Source organism: Lichenostomus cassidix, chromosome 7, assembly GCF_008360975.1.
Source record: "Lichenostomus cassidix isolate B80296 chromosome 7, HeHo_3.0, whole genome shotgun sequence".
NCBI classification, from domain to species: domain Eukaryota; kingdom Metazoa; phylum Chordata; class Aves; order Passeriformes; family Meliphagidae; genus Lichenostomus; species Lichenostomus cassidix.
In genome coordinates, this window is record NC_139488.1 from 17,556,928 (window position 1) to 17,581,696 (window position 24,769).

Below are 24,769 nucleotides of genomic sequence, written 5' to 3' on the forward strand. Positions count from 1 at the left end.
AGACCACAATATATGTGCCCCATTTTAGCTACATTAGTCATTCACTGAAGTGTAAAAGGATGGTTGTCCTTACAAGCTGAAAGCATATAAACAGTTTAAGAAGTGACAGTTTCTCTAATCTCATGTACTTACATATTTATTGGAGCTTTCTTATGGAATGATTTCACACCAATAGCAGAAAATCTCTCTCATCTAGACTTCCTGAGAGTCTTTTTCATTGTGCAGTTCTAGTTTAGACATTCTTTTGATATACTTATAGGGAGCGTGTGTTGTTCCTCTGTCAACATTGCCCCCAAACCATAAGCACAGCCATGCATGTACAATAGAAGAGGGATTTTAAAACAGCTAAGCCGAGACAAGAGTAGTCACAGGAACATTGTTCTGTTCAGAAGATGCTTAAGCACCCTTGGATGATCACTGAAACAGATTCCTTTTGTACATCTGAAATAAACGCTGCACCTCAGTGGTGGTTTTAACAACTGGGTTTATAGAAGTGCCCTCAATTTAATTTTTTCTTGAAAATTTTTTCCTCGTTATGTCTTCATTAGATTAATGAATTAATTAGATTAATGAGTTAATATACTGCAACACTTTTTCCACAAAGAAGATTTTGTGCTGCCAAGATCCACCTTGGAACTCCTGTTTTTTTCACTAAGCTTAGATATCAAAATGTAGATGCTTCTTGCTCAGTGCAAATCATTTGCTTACTCACTGTTGTTTCATCACCTTTCAAGGAAAGCACCACAGACTGAATGTGTAAGATACTCTTCCCAGCTTTTATTGCAGTTATTCATTATGATGAAATCATAAACTACGTCACCTTACCAGACTTCTTTCTCAAAATCCAGAGGTTTTTATCTCAAATCCTTCCCATCTTTTTAACCATTGCTTCTGTAAACAAGTTATAATTTCTTTCACATTCACATTGCACTCACCTAGAATGCAATTCAGAGTCTTCCTCACTAGAAAACCTAGAAAATTGACCTAGATAAATATTGTCCTTCCTAAGCAGCACAGCTAGGTAAAATAACCTGTATGTTTTCCTGGTTAGGATGGGAAATTGTAAAGAAATGAGTCCTTTGATGCAATTAAATCTGCTTTCAGGATCTGTAATTACAATGCCTGCTTTCTCATTCATGGGAGAGTTCAAAACACAAGAGTATCTTCCTGCTTCAGCCTCTTTAAGCCAGCACCCAGTTCAAAGGCCACTAGCTTTCCTGAGCACGTTTAGAGCTGCTTTGGGCTTTGTTTTTATGTTGTTCCTGAACTCTTGCCTTTTTTTTCTCTGAACATTCTCCTACATACTGCCAGGTTCCCTAAGCAGAATGCAGAATGTCCTCTGCCCACAGTGCTCAAACTGTTGAGCAACCTTGTACTTATTGTGGTTTGTGAAAAAAGCATTTGCTTAGTAGCTTCTTATAGACTATTTATTGAAAGATGGTGGTTAAGCCTTGCAATTTCAATGCAACCTACAAATGCTATATGAAGGACCACCTCCGTAGCATGCAGGAGATCACCTCTATGTGTTCTAAACAAGGCCTATATATTCAAAATAAGAAACATTTGTTGCTCTTACAGTGAAAGTATCTGTATTAAAATTTTATTTGAAATGGTGTTACCAAGTATATGTAAGACTGCTAATGGCAGATCTTGGTGAAATTCCACTGGCCCTGCAATGTTTGAAAACACAGGAGAAGGTCTTGACAATGTTGTCTCTGTTTTAGAAAAACATATCAATAATAAGATTTTATTTTATTGTAAAATCGTGATTAAGGCTAATTTGAAACTGTATCATAGATTTCAGATCAAGCTGTGAAATATTCCAAGCATTGTGACTCCAAGTTAAGCCAAAGTCAATTGGGATGTCTGGGAGAATGTAATAAATTTCACCACAGACTTGAGTAATAAAGCAGTGAGGAAATTTTTTTCAAGGAATTAAGTATTTAGACTTCTAAATAGTTGTTACACAACTTGGTGCCAGGTGCCAACAACAGTTGCCAGGTAATTGGTAGCTACAAGTACTTTTCTGTGCTCTTCTGATAATTTTGTGTGAGCTTTATATATGGAAGGAATTGCAACCGAAACTAGACAGTCATCCAAATCCTGTCTTTAACTGATAAATAGGTTGAAGCCAGTGCTTTTATCTGGACTAACAAACGAGAGAACTGGATATATGGAATACTGCTTGCAAAATTGCGGTTATTACTGCCTCGGGCTACCGATGACGAGCGTGATTTTCCCAATCTTGAGGAGCTGAAGTGACTTCCAGCCCACGGGAGCACGGCGGGCTCAGCCCATGGTGCTGCGCGTACCTGTCGGAGAGTGCAGGGCTCGCCCCGCGGTCAGCACGCCGGGGGCGCGGGCTGCAGGTGCGCGGGGGGCTGTGCGCCGCTCCTGCGTTCTGCTACCTACACGCTCGGGAGAGGCTAAAAACAACTGGATTTTTAAAAGGAAGGAGGGGGGGGAAATGAATGTTTGGCACTGTTGCAACTTCCAGCTGGCAGAGCCTCGTTCGTGGCAGCTGTCGCGACTTTTCCCTCCGGGGAGCCGCGCTGCTCTGCAGTGAAGCTGGGGCTGCCGCCCAGGCTTTGAAAGTAGCGCGCAGCTCCACAGCAGCTCGGCGCCCGTGTATCTCCAGCTTCTCTCGCCCCACCGTCTCCAGCCCTCCCAGGGGAGGGACGGGTGAGCTCTCCGCACCCACCGGCGCTGCCCCGCGCCCGCAGCCGCCGGCGGCTCCACGCCCGCTCGCCTCGCCGACGTGGTATTACCCGAAACCCGTATCCCGCTACGGCGTGGTATATCCCGGCGCGGGAGGCGCTTCTCTCGGGCCGGTCGTGCCCGCCGCCCCCCAGCCCCTCTCTTCCCTGGCGCTGAGAGAGAGGAACGAGGGCGCGCCCGCCGCTCCCTCTCTTTGTGTGCTAGCGAGGGAGGGAGCGCGCGGGCGGGCCCGAGACACAGCGCAGGGGAGGGCGCGGAGCAGCGTGAGGCCGGGGAGCGGCGCGGGCGGGCGGCGGTTCTGAACGCGCCGCGGGGGCGGGAGGAAGGTGGAGTGAGGAGAGCGGGGCGGCGGCGGCGGCAGGGCGGGGGGGAGGGAGGAAGGGAGGAAAGGCGGGCGGCTGTGGCGGCGGATAATGATGGCGTGGTGCGTGCGGCCGCTGGGCGGCCGGGAACGCTGAGGGGAAGGAGGCGGCGGGACCCCCGCCCCCAGGTAGGCTGGCTCGGAAAGTTTGGAGCGAGGTACCGCGGCGGCTCCGCTGCGCGCCCCGCAGGCCCCGCGGCGCAGAAGCGCCGCCACGGGGAAGCCCCAACTTGGGGCCGAAACTTGTGGCTTTCCCCGTTCCGGGCGGCGTAGGGCGCCGGGGCCCCTCCGTCCCGCCCCGCCGTGGTGCGTTCGCGGAGTTCGGCCCGGGCCCGGCCTCCCCCGGGCGGCAGGAAGGGCCGGCGCTGCCCCCTCCCCCGCCGCCCGACCCGGCCTGGCCCGGCCCGGGACGGCCCTTAGCGGAGGGGCGGCAGCCGGAGGTGGCGGGGAGGCCGCCCGCCGCCGCCGCCGCATCCCCCGCCTGAGCCGGCAGGTCGGTGCTCGGGGAGCAGCTGGGTCCGCGCGTCCCGGCGCACACAATGGGCTTTATCCCTCAGGGAGGTCTTGGGCTGCGATTCCCACCCCGAGTTGCGGATTCGTGTCACACGCCGGCGAGGCCCCGAGTTAATGGAAACTCTGTCTCTCTGCAGATGGCTTTCCGGATACCGCGATCCGCGCTGGGGATAACACCCGATGTGGCCATTCACGCGCTTTGATTTCTTTCTCTCCACGTAGAGTCCCAATGCGTTCCGTTTCAATGCGAGCGGGGAGGCTGGCTGAGTGAAAGGCTGCTTTTGGGATCTTCTGTGGGATCTGCTGTACCTGGTATTGGAGGGTGGAATCTTTGTGCTAGGGAGTCGTTCTTCCCATTCTTCTTAAGGAGTGGAGGGAGCTTTCTCTTCGACAATGATGAAAACCGAAGGCAAAGGGGAAAGGACTTTAAGAAGTGCTTCTCCTCACCGAAATGCTTACAAATCTGATTTCCATGCTATCAAATGCTCTTTTGATGGTGTAAACAATCCTGATAATGCTTCCAACAAAACAGGCTTGCATCAGAAGCTGAGCACCTCTTCCAATGGAGGGGGAAGTGACCCACACAGTCGTGGCAGGGCTGCAACTTATGGCAATAGAGTACACAAGATCAAAAATATGTTTTTGCAAATGGGAAGCTCTTCCTCCACAACCTCTTGTGAAAGCAGTCCACCTGCTGATACCAAATTAATCAGCCGGGCCGCGGCAGCAGAGTATGGGCCTTCTCCAGGTAGTCCATCTTTTCTCATTGTCCAAAAAAATAATCTTCTTAATACAAGTACCAGCCCCAGCAGCAGTCCTGTGGATTCATTGTGTGTGTCTTCTGCTGCTGACAAAGTCATCCGTAGCAGCGATGAGGCAGACTTGGACAAAGTTGCCCTGGCAGAAAAATTTTCAGAGACCAGGAAGCTCTTCGAGAGAAATATAAAACAGCGAAGCTCAGTGGACAGATATTCCCCCAGCAAATGTGAAAGAAATGAAGATAAGAGGAGACACGGTTCAGCTTCTGATTGCAGCAATGTTGTGGACCACTTCAGTTTTAATACAGAAGCAAGTCCTCCAGTTGCACCGGAGAAAGTTGAAAATCAAAGTAATGAGGAGTTGAAGCAGCAACATTCCAATAGTGGTCCCAAATCCTCCTTCCTGAATGCAGGGCCCATTTCTAGGAGGCTGGAAAGCTTTCTGGGTGACAGTGATACTGAAGAATCTAAAGAAACTTCCAAAAATGATAGTCCTCCAAATCAGGGCCCTTTGAAAGGCCAGGAGAGTTTGCATTCATCTGCTGTTGCTGAAGGATGTCTGGAGAAGGGTGCATTCCCCAAAGTGCCTGGGATCTGCAGAGATGAGTTGAGCGAGGCACTTGGAAAAGACAAACGAGAGCAAGCGGTACTTGAGAGAAGCTCGTGGAATATGGGCAGTATGCCTGGTCAGGAAGCTCAGCAGACATCCGACAGTGTTTCCTCCTGGGTTTCTCCCACAGAGGAGACTTGCACAGAGCTGGTTGCACAAGATGAAACCTCAGGGCATGAAAAAGGTTTGGAGAAAGATCCCGTTGATCAAGAGAATCAGAAGCTCATATGTCACGTACAGGAAGGGAGGAGAAGTAACTTTGCCTTGGAAGTGGTAGAAGAGTTTACGGATGGCAGCAAGACCAATTGGGAAGAAGAAAGAGATGGGATGTCTGTAAGAGATGGTCCAGTCACACAAGTACAGGATGTTCTAGAGCAGGAAGAGGATACTGAAGAAAAGGAGCAAGTGCTGGAAAAGCAAACTGAGGACTTCAGTGCTTTTGGTATAGAGAATGCAGCTTTTGATGATGAGAGGGATACAGAGCCAGAAAACCAAGAGCCTGAAGGCAAAGAAATTTTGGAGGAAGAGGAGGAGTATATGTATGACAGTGAATATGAGGAGTTTCCTGGACTTTCGGAAGAGGAAGATCCGGAGCCAGACCGAAAAGTCAAGTTCTCAACAGCTCCTATCAAAGTAAGTCCATTTGAAATTTTTTTTTAAGTTGTTTTGCAATCAAAAATACACAGGAAATAAGTTTTGTGGGTTTGTTGGGTTTTTTTTTAGAGCTCCAAAAACCATTTAAGTGTAAATTTACAGCTTTCATTTGACACTAGGTATGAGAGAAGTTAAAACTTCAGAAAATTTATTAATTAGTCACAAGTGATTTCTTAATTACAGCTGCTTCATAAGAGTGTAGTGAAGCACATGAGATTTTACCTGCTAGACTTTTTCCAGAGCACAAATCTCTTAGGAGTAGATAGAAACACCCGACCTGTAATACTTGCCTTTATTTGTTTAAAATTGAAGCCTTGCATTAGGAAGGATTGTTTTCACTCCTTTTGGCACAAAAGTTAAAAAAAAAAAAACCAAACAAAACAACAAAACCCCCCATAGAAAACTTTTATAGTAAACTTCAGACTTGTTCATGGAATTAACTATAAGAAAATATCAAATGACTGGTTCCTGTTTTTTAAGATACTAGAATTCTCTCCACTAATAGCCATATAAATGTTGTTTGGTTTTAATACTGATTAGTGAATAAGCCATAGGAATGTTAACATGAGCATTTTGGAGTTACAACGTTGCAGAAGTAAAAGTTAGAGGGCAGACTGGATAATGAGTAGTGTAAGTCATAATTTTGACAAATTAAAAAGATTTATGTGTCTGATCTTCCCCCACCAAAAATGCCCACAAAATAAGTTGTTCCACAGCTCAAACTGTGTTTACCCATAGTTTCTTGCAGACTTGAATTATTCTAGTCTTTCTTAAACTTTGGGAGGAGAATTGTGAGACACAGACCAGGATGGAATAGGAAACTGTCCAGGCTTTCCTCAGCATACTTCTCTTCTACTATTACGTGAATGAAAGATACCACCTTTAATAAACAGCTTTTACACTTTGTTCGTAGAGAGTCAGGACTCACTTTTATGTATCAGAGGGATGTAAAAATTCTGTTGACTCTTGAACTTCCTGCAGCAAAGAACTGTAATTTCCCAGTTTGCTAAACACACACCTGTGTTGTACCCCAGAAAATGTTATGATTGTGGCAAAAAAATTTGGCAAAATGTTAGTTTCGTTGTGTGTGTGGTTTTTTATAGCCTCTTCATAGACAGGCTGACTTTATATGGCTTTCTTCTTGTTGATGTTGCTTTAGTGGTGACCTGGAGCAGTGGAGAGTGCCGCTATTGAAAACTGCATAATGAGTCTGGTGAGGGCTGGGAGAGAGCCGGAGGGGCATCAGTCCATTTCTCCATGCATTTGTGCACTCAGTATCCGAGGAAAGTGCCGTGTAGAGTCTACTGTAAATGTGTGTTGAGTGACTTGGTGCTGTAGGCAGGGTTTTACTGGTCATTGCTAATATCCTACTGAAGCAGTGACTGTTGACAGAGTTGCCTTCTCTGCTGTATATATCCCAGACAGTTGAAAGCATCAGTAGAAGTCTCAGTGCCAACTGTGGTGGAAACTCTTGTGTAGACAAAACCCGGTTTTTGGTAACAAGCACCGTTCAAATGTAGCTGCTTCTCTGAAAGCCACAGGAACCAACTTGTATCAGATTATCTTTTACACAACCAAGGGATGAATGGTTAGAAGCAACTGTTGGCAGTTTTCAATGAAAAATAACATATATCTTGCTATAATGCCCCACTTGGATTGGCAGAATAAACTGTACTTAATAGCAATAGGGTCATTGAAGATACTTTTTAAGGCCCTTAAATTGAAGCTTGTGATACTTGCCTTACTTTATCCCCTCTCAGTGTAGTATCTTTACTACACTGGGTATAGATATCTCTTTCTTTGTGTCATTTTCAATAGGTTCCCCCTTTGTTCCTTTTGCCTAAGCAATGATTTCTGTTCCCATGTCTGCCTTTTTGCTTCATGTTCTCTATGATACTTAGTGGGAATAAGTCCTGCTTATACGGGTTTTGGGTTTTGTGGTCTGTAAAATAAAGAATTCCAACTTTTTTGTGCTTACTCAGAATTTTCTTTGGTCATGTATTTTTAGTATCTCAATAATCTTTTAGAAAATCCCAGTTTTACCTCACAGAAGGAAGTCTCTCTGTCTTTCTTCAGAGATTTTAATGCATCTTAAATTGGAAGAGAAAAAATCTAAGTAGTAGCTAAAAGGTTGTTCCTGGTCCCCACCACAGCTTAGAGCAGTGGCATAGTGAGAAGTGTATCCTAGTAGCTTCTTTTTTCAGCTTCATTTAGACTAATAAGTTTGACTAAAATGTGAGTGCCAATTTCAGACATTTATAGCCACTAGGAAAGGTCTGTGTGTCTCCTCCTCTTAGATGCTCCTGAGAGGGGCAGACTGCCCTTGTTTTCGTGCACCTTGCGAGTGGTTACAAAGAATCCATCTACGTCTCTTGCAGTTGCTGTTTAGCAGGTGTCTGGTAGAGTTGAAGAATTCTAAACGTTCAGAATGTATTGGTCAAGAAAAAGCACTTTCTCAGATCTTCAGTGTTGTGCAGTGATGGATCCGTGACCATTGTACTTGAAATATGCAAAAGGGAAGTTGGATATGTCTGTAGGTAATAGGTAGATGCTTACAGGATATAATATGCTTATAGAGTGGATAAGATGCTTACAGGCGTCTTAAAAACAGCATTTATGCTGCTGCAACAGAGAACTTGATTAATATTTCTCTTGCAAAGCTTCTAGTAAGTTGTAAAGTTAGCAAGGCTGTTGAGTAAAAGAAGGAGACTGTGGAGCTCCCGGGGGTGTGTAAGGTAGATGACACTGCTAGCTCTGCATCTGACCTGTGATGGAGATCCATAATTGTTGACATCTGTAGCAGGACTTGAGAACATAATTTGATATGATAATTTTAGGAAAGATGGAGCATAATTATGCAAATACTCTGTTATTTTGTGTTGCCCTGTGCCTGTGAAAGCCAGCACAGATGAGACTTCTAAAAAGAAACATTTCAATTCCATAGAAGCTGAGGATAAATTATGTATGGGATTTCTTACTTGCCATGGGTGACCAGACTCTCTTTAAGTTCTGCTGCTGTTTGATTTTGCAGACCTTAAGGAACATTATGTCTCAGTTGGGTGTTTCTCCTGCAGTAGTTTAGAGAGTGACAGAGTACAGTTATTAGCAGAACTTCACAGCCTGGGTTTGTGTTATGGTACATGAGCAATTTCTATTCTCTTGTTGCCACATACGAAGCCAGTAAGGAATGCAAAGCACACTCAGCTGTCCAAGGTATTTGTAAGGGAACTGAATTTGCTTTTGTCTTAATGTTTTCTGAATAAACTGTGTAAACAATCAGCATTACACACAGCACAAATAACATCAGCTAGCTCTGTTGTCATCCCTTTATATTTCATTTTGCCTTTGTAATGTAGACATTAAACTTGTTTTCTGTTATGTGATTACCTTGAAAGGCTTTAATTAACATAAATATAATGACTGAGTGCTGTTTGACATTTGTAATTTTGAAACTTTCTGTTGGGAAAACAAATGCTTGTTTTCAAATTGATTTCTTGAGATGTTTTCACCTGACTGTGTCAAACTTTGTCCTCAGAAGCTTTAATGGCATAGTGACTAACTTCTGCAATCATTTATGATCCTTAGAAATTCTGTAGCTCAGGTAAGCAGAAAAGATAGTACAGCTGCTGCTGCTGTTTGCTTCTGTTTACTTATCAGTGTTATCTAGGTTATGTTGCATGGGAGTGTCTGTTCCCAGCTTTTTGTGAATACTAATATATTTTAAGATGGTTTAGTCAAGAACACAGTTTAAAAAGGGAAACAGGGCAAACCTCAAAGCTTCATAAATGTATTATTTTTATATTTGTCACAGCTGGTCAATTTATTTCATAAGGAAACTGAAAGCAGTTTCATAATTTGTGTGTTGTCCTAACCAGTCAAGTTACAGCTGCTTCTGACAGAATATGGAAATCCTTCATAACATTGCCATTTGTCTTGCACATCACAGTAAAGCTGTTTTATGTACAGCTGGGCACAAATGGTAGCATTGTTCACCCTGTCCTACTCTTCAATGTTTTTAGTATTTAGTAACTTCCTGTGGAAGTTAATGAAGAGCTAAATGAAGATAATCCTTCAATTAGATTTCCTATATGGCAGCATACCTGCAAATGTTTACCACTTTTAGGAGATGCACAAATTTCCTAGATCACTGTGCAGACTCTTGAATACTGTTTTAACACAATGTTGTAGAGTAGCGCTTCTGCTTCGTACATCCTCTGATTCTTTAACTGTTCACTTGTGTACTTACCATGCCATACACATAAAGGCATACAAAATACACTAACTGGTTGAAGATACCCAAACCCTGGAGTCTTTTTGGTAATTAGAGAATTGATGGCTGGTCAGTTGTTTGTCAGCCATTGCTCAAGCACTTCAGTAAAATACTTCTGTGGCATTAAGAGACAAGTATGTGATGTGGGTGAAGGTTGATAAAGGAAAACAGATATTTGATTTTAGATTAAACAGAATTTACTTATATGTGAGAATTAATATTTTTTTTCTTGACACAAATAATGTATTTTTCCATTTCACTTTGTTTGGGATCTTTTCCAGTGACAATTTGCTTATTAAAAGTCATAGATTTTAATTGTTTTGAAGCTCTGTTTATCAGCATCACAACATTTGTAACTTAACATCAAAACAACTTTTCGTCATATTTTTGTCTCAATCTCTCCATGGTACTTTTCGGTGACTTTTCACAAAAATAATCCTGTTTTGTTCTGCCTGCATCTGAGAGTATGGCATTCCTGCAACTTAACAGTATGAGATATTAAAAACGTGGATAATAACTGGAGGAAGAAGGTATATATTTTCACACACATAGGAAATTTTTTGTGGGGTGTTTTTTTGTTTGGTTTTGTTGTTGTTGTGTTCTTTGTTTTTGTTGGTTTTTTGTTTGGCTGTGAGTTTGGGGTTTTGGGTTGGGTTTTTTTTTGAGAAAAGATAATCTTTAAACCCTTACTGAAAGTTCAGTTTTCATATAAGTTAAATGTTTATTAAGCCTAAATGTATTTAATTCTGTGTATAGGTTTACTTGGGCAATAGAGTTCTGTGTCAAATATTTCTTGTGCTTTCATGGTCCTTGTTTTTTGATTATATCATGGTTGTTCAGCTCTCTGGAAAGAAGCCCTTTCAACTCAAGCTATCTTTGGCTTTTTCTTTCTTTCTTTTTTTTAATCATACATCTTCTGGTTTGATTTTTAGGAAATGTTTGTTGATGTAGATTGATTTGGCATTTCAAGAGTCTTTGGATGAGAATCGAGTGCCATGAGGCTGTAGAGTAGAAATCTAAACTGGAAGAGAAAAAGTAAAGAATTTCCTTTTATATCCTGGCTCACTGCTGGAGCAGCTTGACTCTTTACATGAATATCTCAGTGTATTTCTGACTGAATTATTCTGTAGATGCAGTTAGATAACATACCAACTGGCTTGCTTAATGTATTTGATTGTGCTATAAAACTATAGAATCATAAGAGAATGTTGAGACTTGGGAGGTCAGGTGAGGTTATCACTTGCCTGTCCTCACTCTTTTCAGTCCCTCCAGCTTCTAACTTCCTAGCAATTTCACCTGGATTTCGTCGGAAGGAGAGAGGGGTTTTTAAAGGTATTTTTAAAGTACTGCTTGGTTTGTGGAAAATTAACACGTCAGAGTTGCATATTCATGGCCTCACTAATGACAGGGCTTCAGCTTTAAATTACTTGTTCTTTTTGTCTTAATGTTAACTGATCACTATGCATGTGCTGTCTTTTGCTCTGAGAATAGCTGTGGGGAATAAGAGGGAGAAAAGAAAGTGAGTATGAGGCACTTGAGGGTTTAATGGGAGATTAGTCAGAAGAAACACTGAGGAGGTGGTGGTCAACAAAGATAAGCAAATTTATAGGAGACAAGTTCAAAAGCTCAGCAGTTAAGTTGCTGAAAATTCAATGTCTTTTTGATGATGATTACCATTATTAGCATCTGACAATACATAATCTAGCCAGGTATGAAGAATGAACAGGCAGTAGCTGTAGTTTTTTTGTAGTTTACCTTCTGAGAGATGGAAAAATAAATTATCCATTTCCATATAATTCTAACATAAAAAGGAAGGTGAACACTAAGAAGGACATCAGTAAAAAGATGCTTGCCTCTATTATCTGAGTACATATTTTGTAATCTTGAGATCATGGGGATCATGCAGAGTTTTTTACAAGGTTCTTATATTTTTATTGAGTAGGAAAGTATCATGCAATGTGGCAAATGCTTTAGATTTATTTTTCAAACATTTTCTTTCATCACCCTCTGATGTGACTTGGCACAGTGAATTGACCCTTCTTTTTAGACCTAGGGTATTGATCATTGCCAGTGACAGTATTAATGCAGATTAGTTAATTGAGTTGATGTGGTATGGCAGGGTTATTTGGTTGTTTCTTCTCAAGGTCTTTACAGGTGGACTATTTTTGGGTTCATTGTTATTCTTTTGAAGTTCCCCATACCAATTTGCTTGCTATTTAGATTTGCTGAGGTGAAGATTTTTGCTTTGGTGAATACTAAATAAATAAGTGTGTCTTTGTGAGTCATGAGGCATAAACTGTTGGTATCAAGACACTTGTGAAGTTTATGGAGATTCATAATTGAATCACTTCTTCATATAAAAAGTCTTTCAGGACCAAAGATTTTTTTTCATGCCCTCTTTTATGTGGTATTGTGAGTTAGTTTTTGCCTCTTCTGGTCATATCCTATTTATTTTTGAGCCATTCAGTCTTTTTGTCATTCAGAGAGCAATGCCACCTCAACTTGAGTTGCTGGAGGAATACTACCAGGTCACAGCAGAGCTCTTTTTCCACAGATGGAGATCATGGATTGTCTCTGAACTTCTTCTCTGAATGTCTGAAATGAAATAAAACCAGTGCTCTGAATCTGAATGGATGCTTTTCTTTGTCTTCAATATTTCTTCCATGGGCATTTAAAAATTAAATACCTGAAAGGGAATGTTTCTCCTTCTCGAGTAGGTAGCATAGCGTGACTGAAATAGATCCCATATTGTCTATTTTATTCTTTAGCAGGCTACAGTGATTTAGCTATTTCAGAGAGAAACAGAACTAAAGAATAAATTTACTGGTTTTATTGAGAATTAAGTAGAGAATAATGAGACTGGTAAAAGACCTGGTTTATTTATGATTACATTGTCCATATGAAATTGACTGAATTGTAGATCTGAAGAAAGATAGCGCTTTTGTCTTTATGTAAACTGACTTGGTTGGAGTTTTGGATTAAGTCACAAAGCGCTGCAAGATCAAGGACACATAAAAGTGCACAGCCTGCCTGTCCACCTGCTTGGTAAGAGAAACTGCTACCTTGAGTGTAATGGTTTATAATATCAACCTTTAACAGTTGCCAACCATTCTGAAAACTTTTTGAAGAGTAAAGGTGTGAGTATTTAAAAAATAAAATTAAGCAAGGTATTTCTCTCTGCTGCTTCTATGATTATATAGCATGAATTGAGTTAAATTGGATATGGGCACTTTTCACTCAAAATACACAACATAGTGCTAATAAAATACTAACCACGGAGCTTTTGGAAGTAGAGGGAAGAATAAGTAGCAGTAGTGAGATGTCTACTTGAACAGTAGAGGGAGATTGTAAGAGTAAACTGTAAGGTGTACATTAGGCTTCAGTCCTGCCTCAGTGCTACTGTTTGAAATGATTATTCATGGGCAGTTCATATTTTGCCAGGCATCACAAAGGCCTCAATTTGGAAAGCTGCAGCTGTTTGCTATTGGATAGTTTTCCCTGAGCTTTAACTTGTGTTTTGAATGTTTGGCTTTATGGAGTGTCAGTAAACAGCCACGTTCCCAGTGAGCAGTGTGTTTCAAAAGCAGGTGAACCGAGGGGTGTGGTCCTGGCTGGGTGTGCTCCAAGCAGGGCGGCAGTAGCACTCCAGGGCCTCTCAGATGTTCAGTGTTACTTTAACTGCCTGAGCAGGTGCTGTGAGGCTTTCCAGCAAATACTGCGGCGTTACAGGAGGACTTTCAAGTGATGTTGATGTTGCTTCCATCCTAATTAGTTGGAAACCCTTCTGGGCAGTTACTGATTTCATAATCTTACTGGTTAATTACTGTTGTAATGTTCTGCTTTTCATTAGGCACAAACAAATCTATATGCTAGAAATGAACGTTGAAGTGGAGGTCCTTGGACTGTGTTTTGTTACTCTGTACCACTTTCATGCAAGTACGTAGTAAATTAGTGTTTGTTCTCTAACAAAGTTAATATTCTTCTAAAACTAACTTCATGCTTAAGTAGACCTTCTTCTGTGCTGTGAAGAGTTTGAAGTATGTTAACGTCGTTTTTTTGTGATAATGCTATTTTCTGTGTTAGAGCTAAGATCGTACAAGAGATTTTTAGTTCTGTAATAGTTACAGGAACTGAATAGGAGGATCTTTTAGACAGTAGGCTATGTTGAGGTTTTTTGAGTGCTGGTCTTGAGGATGTCTAGATTAGCATTTTCATAGAAGATGCAAAACTGAGTTTTGCATTCAAAAAGTGATTAATTTTTCCAGTATGAAGAATGCACCTTGTTCTCTCTCCAGATAAAAATACATGCTGTTAAAGCACTAAGTATATTTGAAAATTTACCATTATGTGTCTTAATTTAATTCAAATTATTCTTAAAAATTCAGCCCTCTGTCAGAACTTTTTTTGATTCAAATTAATTTTATCCATTCTGAAGGAAAAATGTCTTGAGCGAAAACCAAAAAAAATTAAGATAGCATTTGCCATTTGCTAGCTTGACAGGATCCAAAAGTTATTAATCTTAGGGTAACCTCCTGGATATATAACAAGCTATGGCAAAAGGCTTGTGAAATTCACATGGCTTCCACAGTAAAATTCCTCTGGTTTCCCCTATGTTGAGCCAATAACTTGCATTTGCTAAAGTATATCTTTTAAAAATACCAGTTGCACACTAATAATTTTACAATCTCTAGCTAGCAGTGGCTTCTGAATAGTAAGATTAGAATTTCTTTTGTCTGTAATGCATTTGATTCAGTGACTAAACCCTGCCAGACACAGTGCAGGGATGAACATGTTTAGCTTTCTCATCAGTCTTCTAAACTGTGAACTTATTTATTATCCACATTTTAACTGTGTTTAAATGTTACTTTTGTGACTTGGCAAGAACAACTTGCTGAGCAGTTCTATGTTTTCTATATTAGTATCAACATTTTTACTCTTTCTGTCTCATAAAAGATGAACACCATGTTATGATTCCACATGTACACAACAAAAATTTCTGTCTTCTACCCTTGACTCTTTGGTCATAGTTTTTGTAGTGTGCTTTTGCTTTTCTTTCTGTTATCGCAGTGTTTGGCTTCTGGTTATAAGTTTTGCTTCTCCTCTGTTCTTTGTAAATTGATGTTTTTCCTCCAAATTATTTTTCTGAAGTTTGGAGAGGAGTGTTTTGTTCTTACTGTTTTGAAATGGGGCTATCTTGTTTTAATTGTTAGGTTGCAGATTTTAGAATATTACCCAAATGTTCTTACATGCTTGTCATCTGTCACTTTAGGACAAAAGTACAAATTCTTTCTCTTAGTGGATTACTCAGAATTTATTTCAGATGGGCTTTTCTTAGAGAGCTAGTGATCAGTGATCTTTGTCTTTATAGATATGTTTATGCAATTATTTTATTAATACAATAGAAAATAGAAACATAGCTGGAATCTGACCACTAATTTTAAATTCTATTATCAATTTCAAATTCTATTATCTCCTCCTGGCAGATGACCAGTTCCTATGATCAATTTTGTATAAAAATGAGCAAGTTCCATGAGACTGACAGGTACAATTCTATTACTTTTAAGTTAGAAAAATAATACATCATTTTTAGAAGTTCCAGAGATAATTTAATGCTGGTGGCCCAAGATTTGCAGCATGCATAATGCTGTTGTTATGGGGCAACTTTGCTTCCCCAGATTTCCAGCACTTCATATATTGTTGTGCAAGGAACTACTCATCCTGTGGTAATGTAGCTCCTCAGTAGATAGTAACTACTTGCATCATCTTCTGCTCTGTGAATTACACCACTGAGTTACAAAGAACTAAGATAATACAGTTGTCACTGTCTCCAAAATGAACTACTGCTATTCTCCACATTTTGCTCATTCAGCCATTTGATAGTTAAGGGATCTTTTTAACATTTTAGTCATACTGTTAATACTAGATTATATGTAGACTAATTCATTTTTTTTTTTCATGCCCAGGTATTTGATTTGTCCTCAAGAACTCAAATATTCTCACTAACAAGTTATCATTTGTCTGCTCATGGACTTCCTCTTTATCATTAGCTTAAAATTCATCTTATTATAATTTGGCTATATTTTTGGAGATACTGCTTTTCCTATTGGGATGAAAAGTAAACAAACTAGACTGATCTTGTTCCGAAGGGAGAATAATGCTTCATGAAATGCTTCTGCTGTATATCCTATTTAGTTATTTAGGGGCTGAGGAGGGTGATTAATTTGAAGAACTTGGCCACCTTTTTTCTGACAGTGATAGAACAAGATCATTTAGATGGTTTTCTTTGTCTATTTTGCAGATTTTTTTTCTATAAAGTTCATGGAACACATACTGTAAGTGTGACCCTTGTCTTTCTGTGTCCAGTTGTTCCCTACTGGTGTCTGTATGACAGTCACAAGGAGTTTATGTTTATTAGCCCTTATAAAAGATTTTGGAAGAACAGCTTTTCAGGAAGGTTCTTTTATTGTGGGAAACATAAGACTTCTGAGGGTGGATTTCTTCCTTCCATTTCAGCCAAGTGGATCTAATCTTGCTTGCATACTGAACGGACTATATGGCATGTTTCTGGAGTAGATGTTTTGCAGGGTTTGGGAAGAGTTTGTGGAACATCTCCAGTTGTAGTCTGAAGGTGAAGCAGTAGGATGATCATGGGAAATACTGAGTTACATTGGTTGCTTTTTGATAATCTGTTTCAATGACCATTTTTCTGTGTCGGAGACTGCTGCTCTCATGTATGCTATATACTAGTGAATGTAAATTCACAGGGAAAAAAAGTTCTTTACAGTTAATGCTATCACATTTACATTATTGCAGTTACCTGTCAAGGTAGTCTTGCTTGCAAAAATTTAGTAGGCCAGTATAAATGAACTTGATGTCAGTGCTGTATGTTCTTGATTAGGGTGATGGCTGCTGCAGCTGCCATAACACTCCATGTTTTTTGTGTTACTGTGATGTTGAATAAAACACTCAGTGCCTGCAAAACATTGAGCAGATAAACCTTATTAAGATAAATAGGGCTGTTATATTATTTTCCCTATTTTTCCCCTAACTTATTAATTTAAATACAATTAGTGAACTGATGCTGATACGTAAGATTAACCCTGTTACATGTAGCTTATTCTTCCTTTCTAGATTTCTGTCTTAATTTGTGTTGTTTGTTTATCTTTTATTTTTAACAATTCAGAAACTCAGCTGGAGTGATTACTAAAAATAGTAATGTATGTAGCAAGGCATTTCCTTTTCCTGGGAAACTGCGTGATTCCCTTACAAAATCAGAAAACTACATCTGTTTGAAACACTGCAATTGGCAGATGGTGTGGGGGGAGGGAAGAAGAGAGGAAGGATTTGCTGGAATGTAGTCCTAAAAAAAAAGTCACACTATATCAAAGGAGATGACTGATTTCTTTTAACTATTTCGTGCAATTTGCAAGATAAAATCTGTTAGAGTAATTGCTTTGAAACTTTTAAAATTTACTTCTGTGCAAGCTGGAAAATGTCTGACAGCAGCAGCATTTATTAAATTGATGGTTGTTTAGAAAATGAGATCTTTGAAAATAGCACTGTGATTTCCTTACTGATTGTCCTTCAATTATATGATGTTTGAAAGGAGATGAGAAGACATTAAAAAAGTTTTCTGTTACATTTCTTAGGTTTTCAGTACTTACTCAAATGAAGACTATGATAGACGTAATGAAGAAGTTGACCCTGTGGCAGCCTCAGCTGAGTATGAACTTGAGAAAAGGGTGGAAAAAATGGAAGTGTTTCCTGTGGAAATAGAAAAAGGTGCAAATCAAACTTTGAACATTTGCAAGAGATACTGTGTGAACAAGAGATAAAACCATTTTAAACTGTATATTTGCTGAATTTAGGTCTTGACTTTTTGAATGTGCGTCTAGACTTTGATTTGTAGCTAGTTCTAGTGAATTTAGCGAGTGTTAACTGGGCAGGCCTCTACTTTGTGCAAATTGTCATGCTGAATTGAAATTAGGAAGGCTACAGGACAAAAAGACTTTAACTGGTATCTAGGTATAAAATATGTTCTATTTTTTTCTCCTTTTTGTGTGAATTTCCATTATCTGTTGTGTGGAAGGACTTGGAATGCTTTGAAACAACTTGGTACTGCTAATTGTTACATCCTGTGTCATGCAACTAATGTTAGACTTTTGAATCCCTTAGGTGACAGGGGTCTGGGCATCAGTATCATTGGAATGGGAGTTGGTGCTGATCAGGGACTGGAAAAATTAGGTATTTTTGTAAAAACAATAACAGATGGTGGAGCTGCTCAGAGAGATGGACGGTGAGTTTTTCGTTGAATTGAATATGCTTTTTTACAAATTTCCAAATGAGCCCAGTTGCTTTCATTTGATATGCTGAATACTGATTAAAAGTACAAAAGCTGAATGCAGCTGAGTGAATATCACATTCCTGCATTATGTCAATTTTTTTTTTAAATGGGTTATTTAATATAGGACATTTTTGTTAAGTAACTGTAGATCTGCTTACAGCACATATAAGAAACGTTTAAAATGGGCCCACATGTAGAGGTACCACAAAATCATGTTGACACCCCAGGACACCAATCACTGTGTAAATAGTATAAAAGATACCAAGTCAAATACTATGTAACTTTTAATTGGTGATTTGAGAGTAACAGAGGATGAGGAGACTATTTTTAAGCAATGAAATTCAATGGATTCAGAATTTGTCATTATAAATACGTAGTACCTTTTAAGTGATATTTGTTATGTCAGAAATATTTCAAGCCAGAATACCATTGTTTAACTGATAGCTAAGCATGTATTTATTTTGCAGAATTCAAGTAAATGATCAGATTGTTGAGGTTGATGGCATAAGTTTAGTGGGAGTTACTCAGTTCTTTGCAGCCACTGTACTGAAGAACACCAAAGGCACAGTGAGGTACGTATGTTTCTTTTTGTCATGTTTCATTCATGAGAGTACAAAATCATAGTATGAAAATTTTACACAGATGTTGTGGAAGGCAACAGTGTAGCAAACTCATTTCTTAAGCATATGTTAAGATTTTTTGCTGCAGGATACTTTGCTTTTTTCCTCTAGGTTTCTGATTGGGAGAGAGAAGCCGGGGGCAGAGAGTGAAGTAGCCCGTCTGATTAGTGAGACCTTAGAGCAAGAGAGATGTCTGTATGAGCAGCACTATGCTCATGATGATACAGAGCAGGTAAAACATTGGACATACTCTGCTAATGGAATAAATGAGGAGGTTTAATTGAATTGAAGCAAAAAAAAATGTAAAACAGGCAACTTGTTAAAAACAGGAAAATACACACTTCATACATTACTGTTATCAAGGCAAATGACTATCACTTTAGCAGTAATCCACAATATACTTTTAAGTGTCAGCTGTATGTGATAATTTTATGCATGTCTTTCTTAGCTCTCTTTTGTACAACTTTGATGAAGTTGTTTCCAAGTCATCTTTAACGCTTATAATAGATACAAGAAATTAAAAAGGAGTAGTAACTAGTCAAGAAAAGTTTTGCAGCTGTTTGGATTCCTTGCTTATGTGCTTTGGTTGTTGCTACTACCATAATGCAAAAGCGTGTGTGTGTGGTACAGAATGTCATTATTTTCTCGTTTTGTCAGGATGATGACTATGATGATGAGGAGGAGGATACATATGAGTCACATTTACACGGAAAATCTGTAGAAGTTTTTGATCTTCCTGAAAATGAAGATATTGGTTTACTACTGGATATGGATTCAGCACAGTCTCTTCTTAAATTTAAAGAGGTGTTGTAGCAGTTTCTTAAATATTCTTTGTGATACACTGGGGAACATCGGAACCTTGTAGGATTTGGATATAGTCTTCTTCATGTCCCTCTCATTGTTTTGGGTTTGTTTTTTCCCAGCGTCACCAATAAATATCTCTGGTAAATGTCCATTGAAATTTAGGTCCTCTGTAATTTTTTTATATCCCAGTTTCCCTATGCATATTTACATTAAACAGTCTTTTGATATAAATTAAATTTAAAAAGCCCTTGGGAACAGGCATTAGAACCCAGCCTCACCTCTGTCCTTATTATGCCCAAACTTTGCATTAGATAGATAGGACGCTTCTCTAAGTTTGTCTGTGGCCTATTGGCCTTTGTATGTGTTTGTTGCCCAGTAGAATGGCTTTAGCTGCAGAGGAGAGCATGGGGGGAGGGAGCAGATATGCCTGTTCTGAATGGTCTCAAGTGTTGTTGTGTCTTCAGGAAGACAAGAAATACATATCTAATCTCTTGGTTTAGTCCCTGCAGTCTCCTGGGAAATCTGGGTACATAAAAGCACTTGATTCTGTAGATAGGCGTATTTTTGGCTTGGAGGGTATTTTTATGATGTGTTTTTTGGAAGGAATGGATTTGTAAACCTAATAGGACATTCCAGACTGTGAATCACAACTTAACATAATTGGAAATAGTACAGTTCTCTTTTCCCAGGGTTTTTATAAAGAAACATATTTGCTTTATTCAGGGCTGTGGGATTTAGTCAGGGACGTAAATGGTAGTGTTTGGCATTTAGGGTCCCAGTTTTCTCTGGTAGATTTAAGTGCCTGTCATTTTCACTCTGGGAGGAGAAATATATATTGCAAAGAATCTGTTTTGCCAGATGCTATTTGTTGCTACACCAGCTTATTTTTGTGAAGGACTGATATTTTGCAAATCTCCTAAGTTTGTTTTCTTGATAATGTTGCCTATGTCATTGAGGAAGTAGAAATCGCAGGCTACTCTAGAGAACATTTACAATTTTTCTATGTGGAAGCATAGCAGCAAGCTTAAGCGTCTTGAGCACTGTATTTACTTGGGATACAATTGTATTCTCATGTAGCATCATAATTGTGTCATTACTAACATAATTTAAATGAAGAATAGTAATGGATTCACTAGTTTTAATTTGTGTTTGGTGTGCTGTGCCTTGCCAAAAAAAAAAAAATCCCCGCAGGGTTACAGATGGAAAGTGAGATACAAGGAACAGTTAATACTTGTTAAAACAATCTTTACATTTGGCTTAAGTGTAACCTCTTTGATTTCTAATAATCCTATGAAGATTTGTGGTGTAAAAATACATGGCTTAATTTTAAAACAAAGCCACCACATTTATTTTAAAGTGCTGATTGTAAAAATATTCTGTATTGTTAAGTTTTTACTTTGTTCTGTGTATCAGTTGTTATCATAAGTGCATTGCTGCCTTTTCAATCCTCTGGCACATTGAAACGTTATTGTAATCTTCTCAGTTTTCTTAATGTATGGAAACAATGGGAGATTTTGAACTATAGGTGGTTATGTACTGTGGAACTTTTTGGCAGTTTGAGTAATTTTTCTTCTTTAAATAAAAGCTCATGATTACTTCTCCTGTAATTGACAAATAATTACACTGACTTTATGCCACTGTTACAGTGGTTTGAGGTAAAAGGGAATAATGGAAAAATACTTAAAACAAGCATTTTCAAATGTAATTTTGTGTGTGCTCATACAATTTTTTAAATCTTTTTCAGCTACAATTAAAACATGCAGTAACAATAGCTGAAGTGAATCAACTGAAGGAGAAGGTAAGTTTTTAAAGAATATTATTATTGGTAGGGTATTTTGTTGGGTGATTTGTTTTGGGGAATTTTTTGTTATGTTTTTATGGCTACTCAATTTACCAGGAATAGGCTGAATGCAGAAGGCAGCAATCCTTTTATGCCTCTGGCACTATTTACTCTATGTTATGCCAGACAGACATTGCTAAGCTGAAGAGCTGTCGTCGAATTAATTTTTTTTTTTTTTAAAAAAGCCAAAAAAACCAAAAAAAAAAAAAACAAACCAAAAAACCCAAACCAAAACCCAAATCTACAAAAAGACAAAAAAACCCCAACAAAACAAAAAAAAAACACCCCAAAGTCATACAAAACAACTAAAAAAATCATCCCCCAAGTCCCCCCTTTAAAATGAATGCTTCAGTGGTATTGCTTAGAGTAACTGAATGTGGTGGAGGACTGTATGAAACAGCTCATAAGCAAATATGAGAACATTATTAGTGGACAGAACTTGCCTTATTTGAGAATAGATTTGGCCAGACAGTGGTTTGTGGCTGTCTTTCTGTTACCAGAAAGTTGTTTCTGTTAACCTGTTTCCCCTCTTTCTCTCCTCAAATTTCTGACCTAGTCTAGGCAGAGAGTTTTTTCTAGTTTTTTTTTCTTTTCCCTGGAGATTAGTTCAGCACCTCTGCTTATTCTGAGGAGGAGTTTCTTACTCTTTTTTGCTGCTTTTTCCACTGATGCAGATTTGTATATGGCCTTTTGCTGAAAATACTGTTTGTGAGCGAGAAGCTTCTTTTATTCCATTGCCTTTCTGTGTTGCCTTGCTGAGAAATGCATATCCTAGGATGAGTTGCTGCACATTGCTGGGAAGAGGTAGCAAGTGAGGAGTCCATAGTGCTTCAGTTTGCAATAATTTTCAATAGCATTATCTCTTGGGGCATTTTATACACTCTGCAATTGTTGAGAACTCCAAGAGTAGAGAGGCAAGGCAGACAAAGCTATTTATGACAGTTCCCTTTTTGATTTCTTTTTTGAGAGTGCTCCTCCTCTTTCTGATATTCTTGATATTTGGCCTTACTGGATTGTAAAAAAACTGTTAAACGTTGGTGTTAGTACAGCTTACACTCCCATTTTTAGTTCAAGAAATTCTTGGTTTTCTTTTAACATCCTTGTTCCCTTGGCAGATCTTAACTGGCTTCAAAAGCAGTAATTTCCTCAGTGTGAATGGTGTCCCCAAAGAAGGAGACATAGACAAACTAAGCAGTATCTTGCCTGTTCACTCCTCCAAGCCTGGGGAGCTTCACATATTAACATTGCCGTGTATAATATGGCTGCTGTCAAGCTGAAGGGGTGGCATCCCTTTCCTTTATTGAGGGAATGTTTGGTGGGTTTGTACATTAGCTCAAGAAAAGGAAACCATGTTCATGCCATCACTTATTAGGAAGACCAATGTCATATAAGGTTACCAGGGTAGATCAACTGGTCAAAAAAGCTGCTAGTAACGAAGTACTAGGACAGGGAGTTGTCATATACAGGTTAAGATGTTTTGTCTCCAGTTGCCTGTGAAGGTATTCAAAATAGATCTCTTGAGAGGTGTTAAGATATTGTGAGATCTTGAACAATATCTGTTAATAATAAAGGTCTTGGTCATTCTATCTCTCTAGAAAGAAGCAATACCAATGAGGAAGCGGTAAAAGACTCTTGGGTTTCAGTTCTAAACTTTAGATTAGCAAGGGTTGGAAGAGTTCATATGATTACTTTAAAAGTTTTGTCCTGTTTTAATGTTATTGATAAGTATGTCATTATTATTAGCTATTCTCTGCTTAAACATGTGTTAACAATTGGTTTTTATTTCATCTTTTAGTTTAGATTAATTCTTAAGTATTAATCTTTTCAGTTAAAAGTTGTTGAAGCAGAAAAAAATGAATGGAAATTTAATCGAGCCCAACTACAGCAAAATTTGGATGAAAGCAAAGAGAAAATTAAAAAGTTAGAGACCTATTGGTTAGAGGCACAAAATTTATGCAAAACAGTAAACGAGCATCTTAAAGAGACTCAAGAACAATGTGATGCCCTTGAAAAGAAATACAGCAAGGCCAAGAAATTGCTTAAAGATTACCAACAAAAGTAAGTACCCCAAAATACCAGGTCTCTCTCAGTTTATTGCTTCTATGTTTTGTACATTTTGGTGGAGGCTGTCAACAATACCTATGGGGATGGGATTTGCTTAACACACTTTCTTTTCATTTATTAGAGTTTACGGAAGCAATGGGCTATAAATAATGGATTCTTCCATGCCTTACATCACCAACTTCTGGAAAGGTTCTCCAAAATTCTTGCTGCTGCTTTTGATTCATGACTAAGGAAAAATTATTTAATATTTCAATAACGACTTTTTTAAAATGACTTAGTTTAAAAGCTATGGTGCATCTATACTTCTTGAAAGAACTACTTGAAATTTGACATGAGGTGTTCGGCAATACCTTTTGCTCTTTGTGAAAAACCCTCAGCTTTGACTGACTTAAATGTTCAGATACAGTAGGAATTAAAGGATATTTAATAATAGATAGATATATGTAATTTAGTCTGCGTTAGGATTTATGTCATGTAGTAGGAGTAAAAGGAGTTCCGAGAAAAACTGAAAGGTGGGGATATGTATCTAGCCCACTAAAATGCCAGCATGAAAACAATATCCTCAATGTGTTAAAGGGTTTGGGTTTTTAGTAGAAGTAATATTGTTTATTAGATACACCTGTGTAGGACTTGAGTGCTGTTGTTATGCATTTGTGTCTAATTGTTCTACATTCTTTCCTCTTAGCTAAACAAGAGGTAATTGCAAAATATTTGTAGATATGTCTTGATCATGCAGAACACAGCTGTTGCTTTTGATAGTTGCTGTAAGCGTATAACTGTCTTGTTCCCAGTTTCTCCACTTGCTACTTACTTTTAAAGGCAGTTTATATGATCTTTTGCTCTGTAGTCCGCATCCAGAAATGTTACTTTTCACAGTACATTTTTGTGCTGTTTGGTGAGCTTTTTAAAGGTCTCCTTTCCCCTCTCCTCCCAAGCTTATCCGCATGGAAGTTCAAAAGTACGTGAAGATGACTGCTAACATGCTAGTTTCCATTCCCTCGCTGTTTAGCAAATTCCCATTGTTCATTTGATTGTTCCTGAAGCTTTTGCATCTATTGTGGATGTTTTATGCTTATTTTCTGGTTTTGTATGTTATTCCATATGACACAGGAAAAAGCAGCTTTTTTTTTGTTTTGTTTTGTTCTTGTAGTCATTGTTTCTTTTTTGTAAAACCCAGTCATTGCAGTTGCTGTAGGATGAACCAAGTAGAAAG

At 39.0% G+C, this 24,769-nt stretch overlaps 1 protein-coding gene across 3 annotated transcripts in view; it reads left to right on the forward strand.

Annotated features, from left to right (window-relative positions):
* Positions 1-2,482: 2,482 nt before the first annotated feature.
* Positions 2,483-24,769, forward strand: part of LOC146434652 (neurabin-1-like) — a 43,203-nt gene continuing 20,916 nt past the window's right edge. For 2 of the 3 annotated variants that reach the window (XR_014853470.1, XM_085066447.1), the window contains exons 1-8: positions 3,986-5,593; positions 17,534-17,666; positions 18,060-18,180; positions 18,696-18,800; positions 18,960-19,080; positions 19,506-19,652; positions 21,397-21,450; positions 23,321-23,550. Coding sequence is in view for 2 of the 3 variants with exons in the window: in XM_085066447.1 (XP_084922573.1) it covers positions 3,986-5,593; positions 17,534-17,666; positions 18,060-18,180; positions 18,696-18,800; positions 18,960-19,080; positions 19,506-19,652; positions 21,397-21,450; positions 23,321-23,550 (2,519 nt within the window). In the remaining variant the exon portion in view is untranslated. Of the gene's footprint in view, positions 2,762-3,729; positions 5,594-17,533; positions 17,667-18,059; positions 18,181-18,695; positions 18,801-18,959; positions 19,081-19,505; positions 19,653-21,396; positions 21,451-23,320; positions 23,551-24,769 lie in introns of those variants that run through there. The other variant, XM_085066446.1, reaches the window with a different exon arrangement.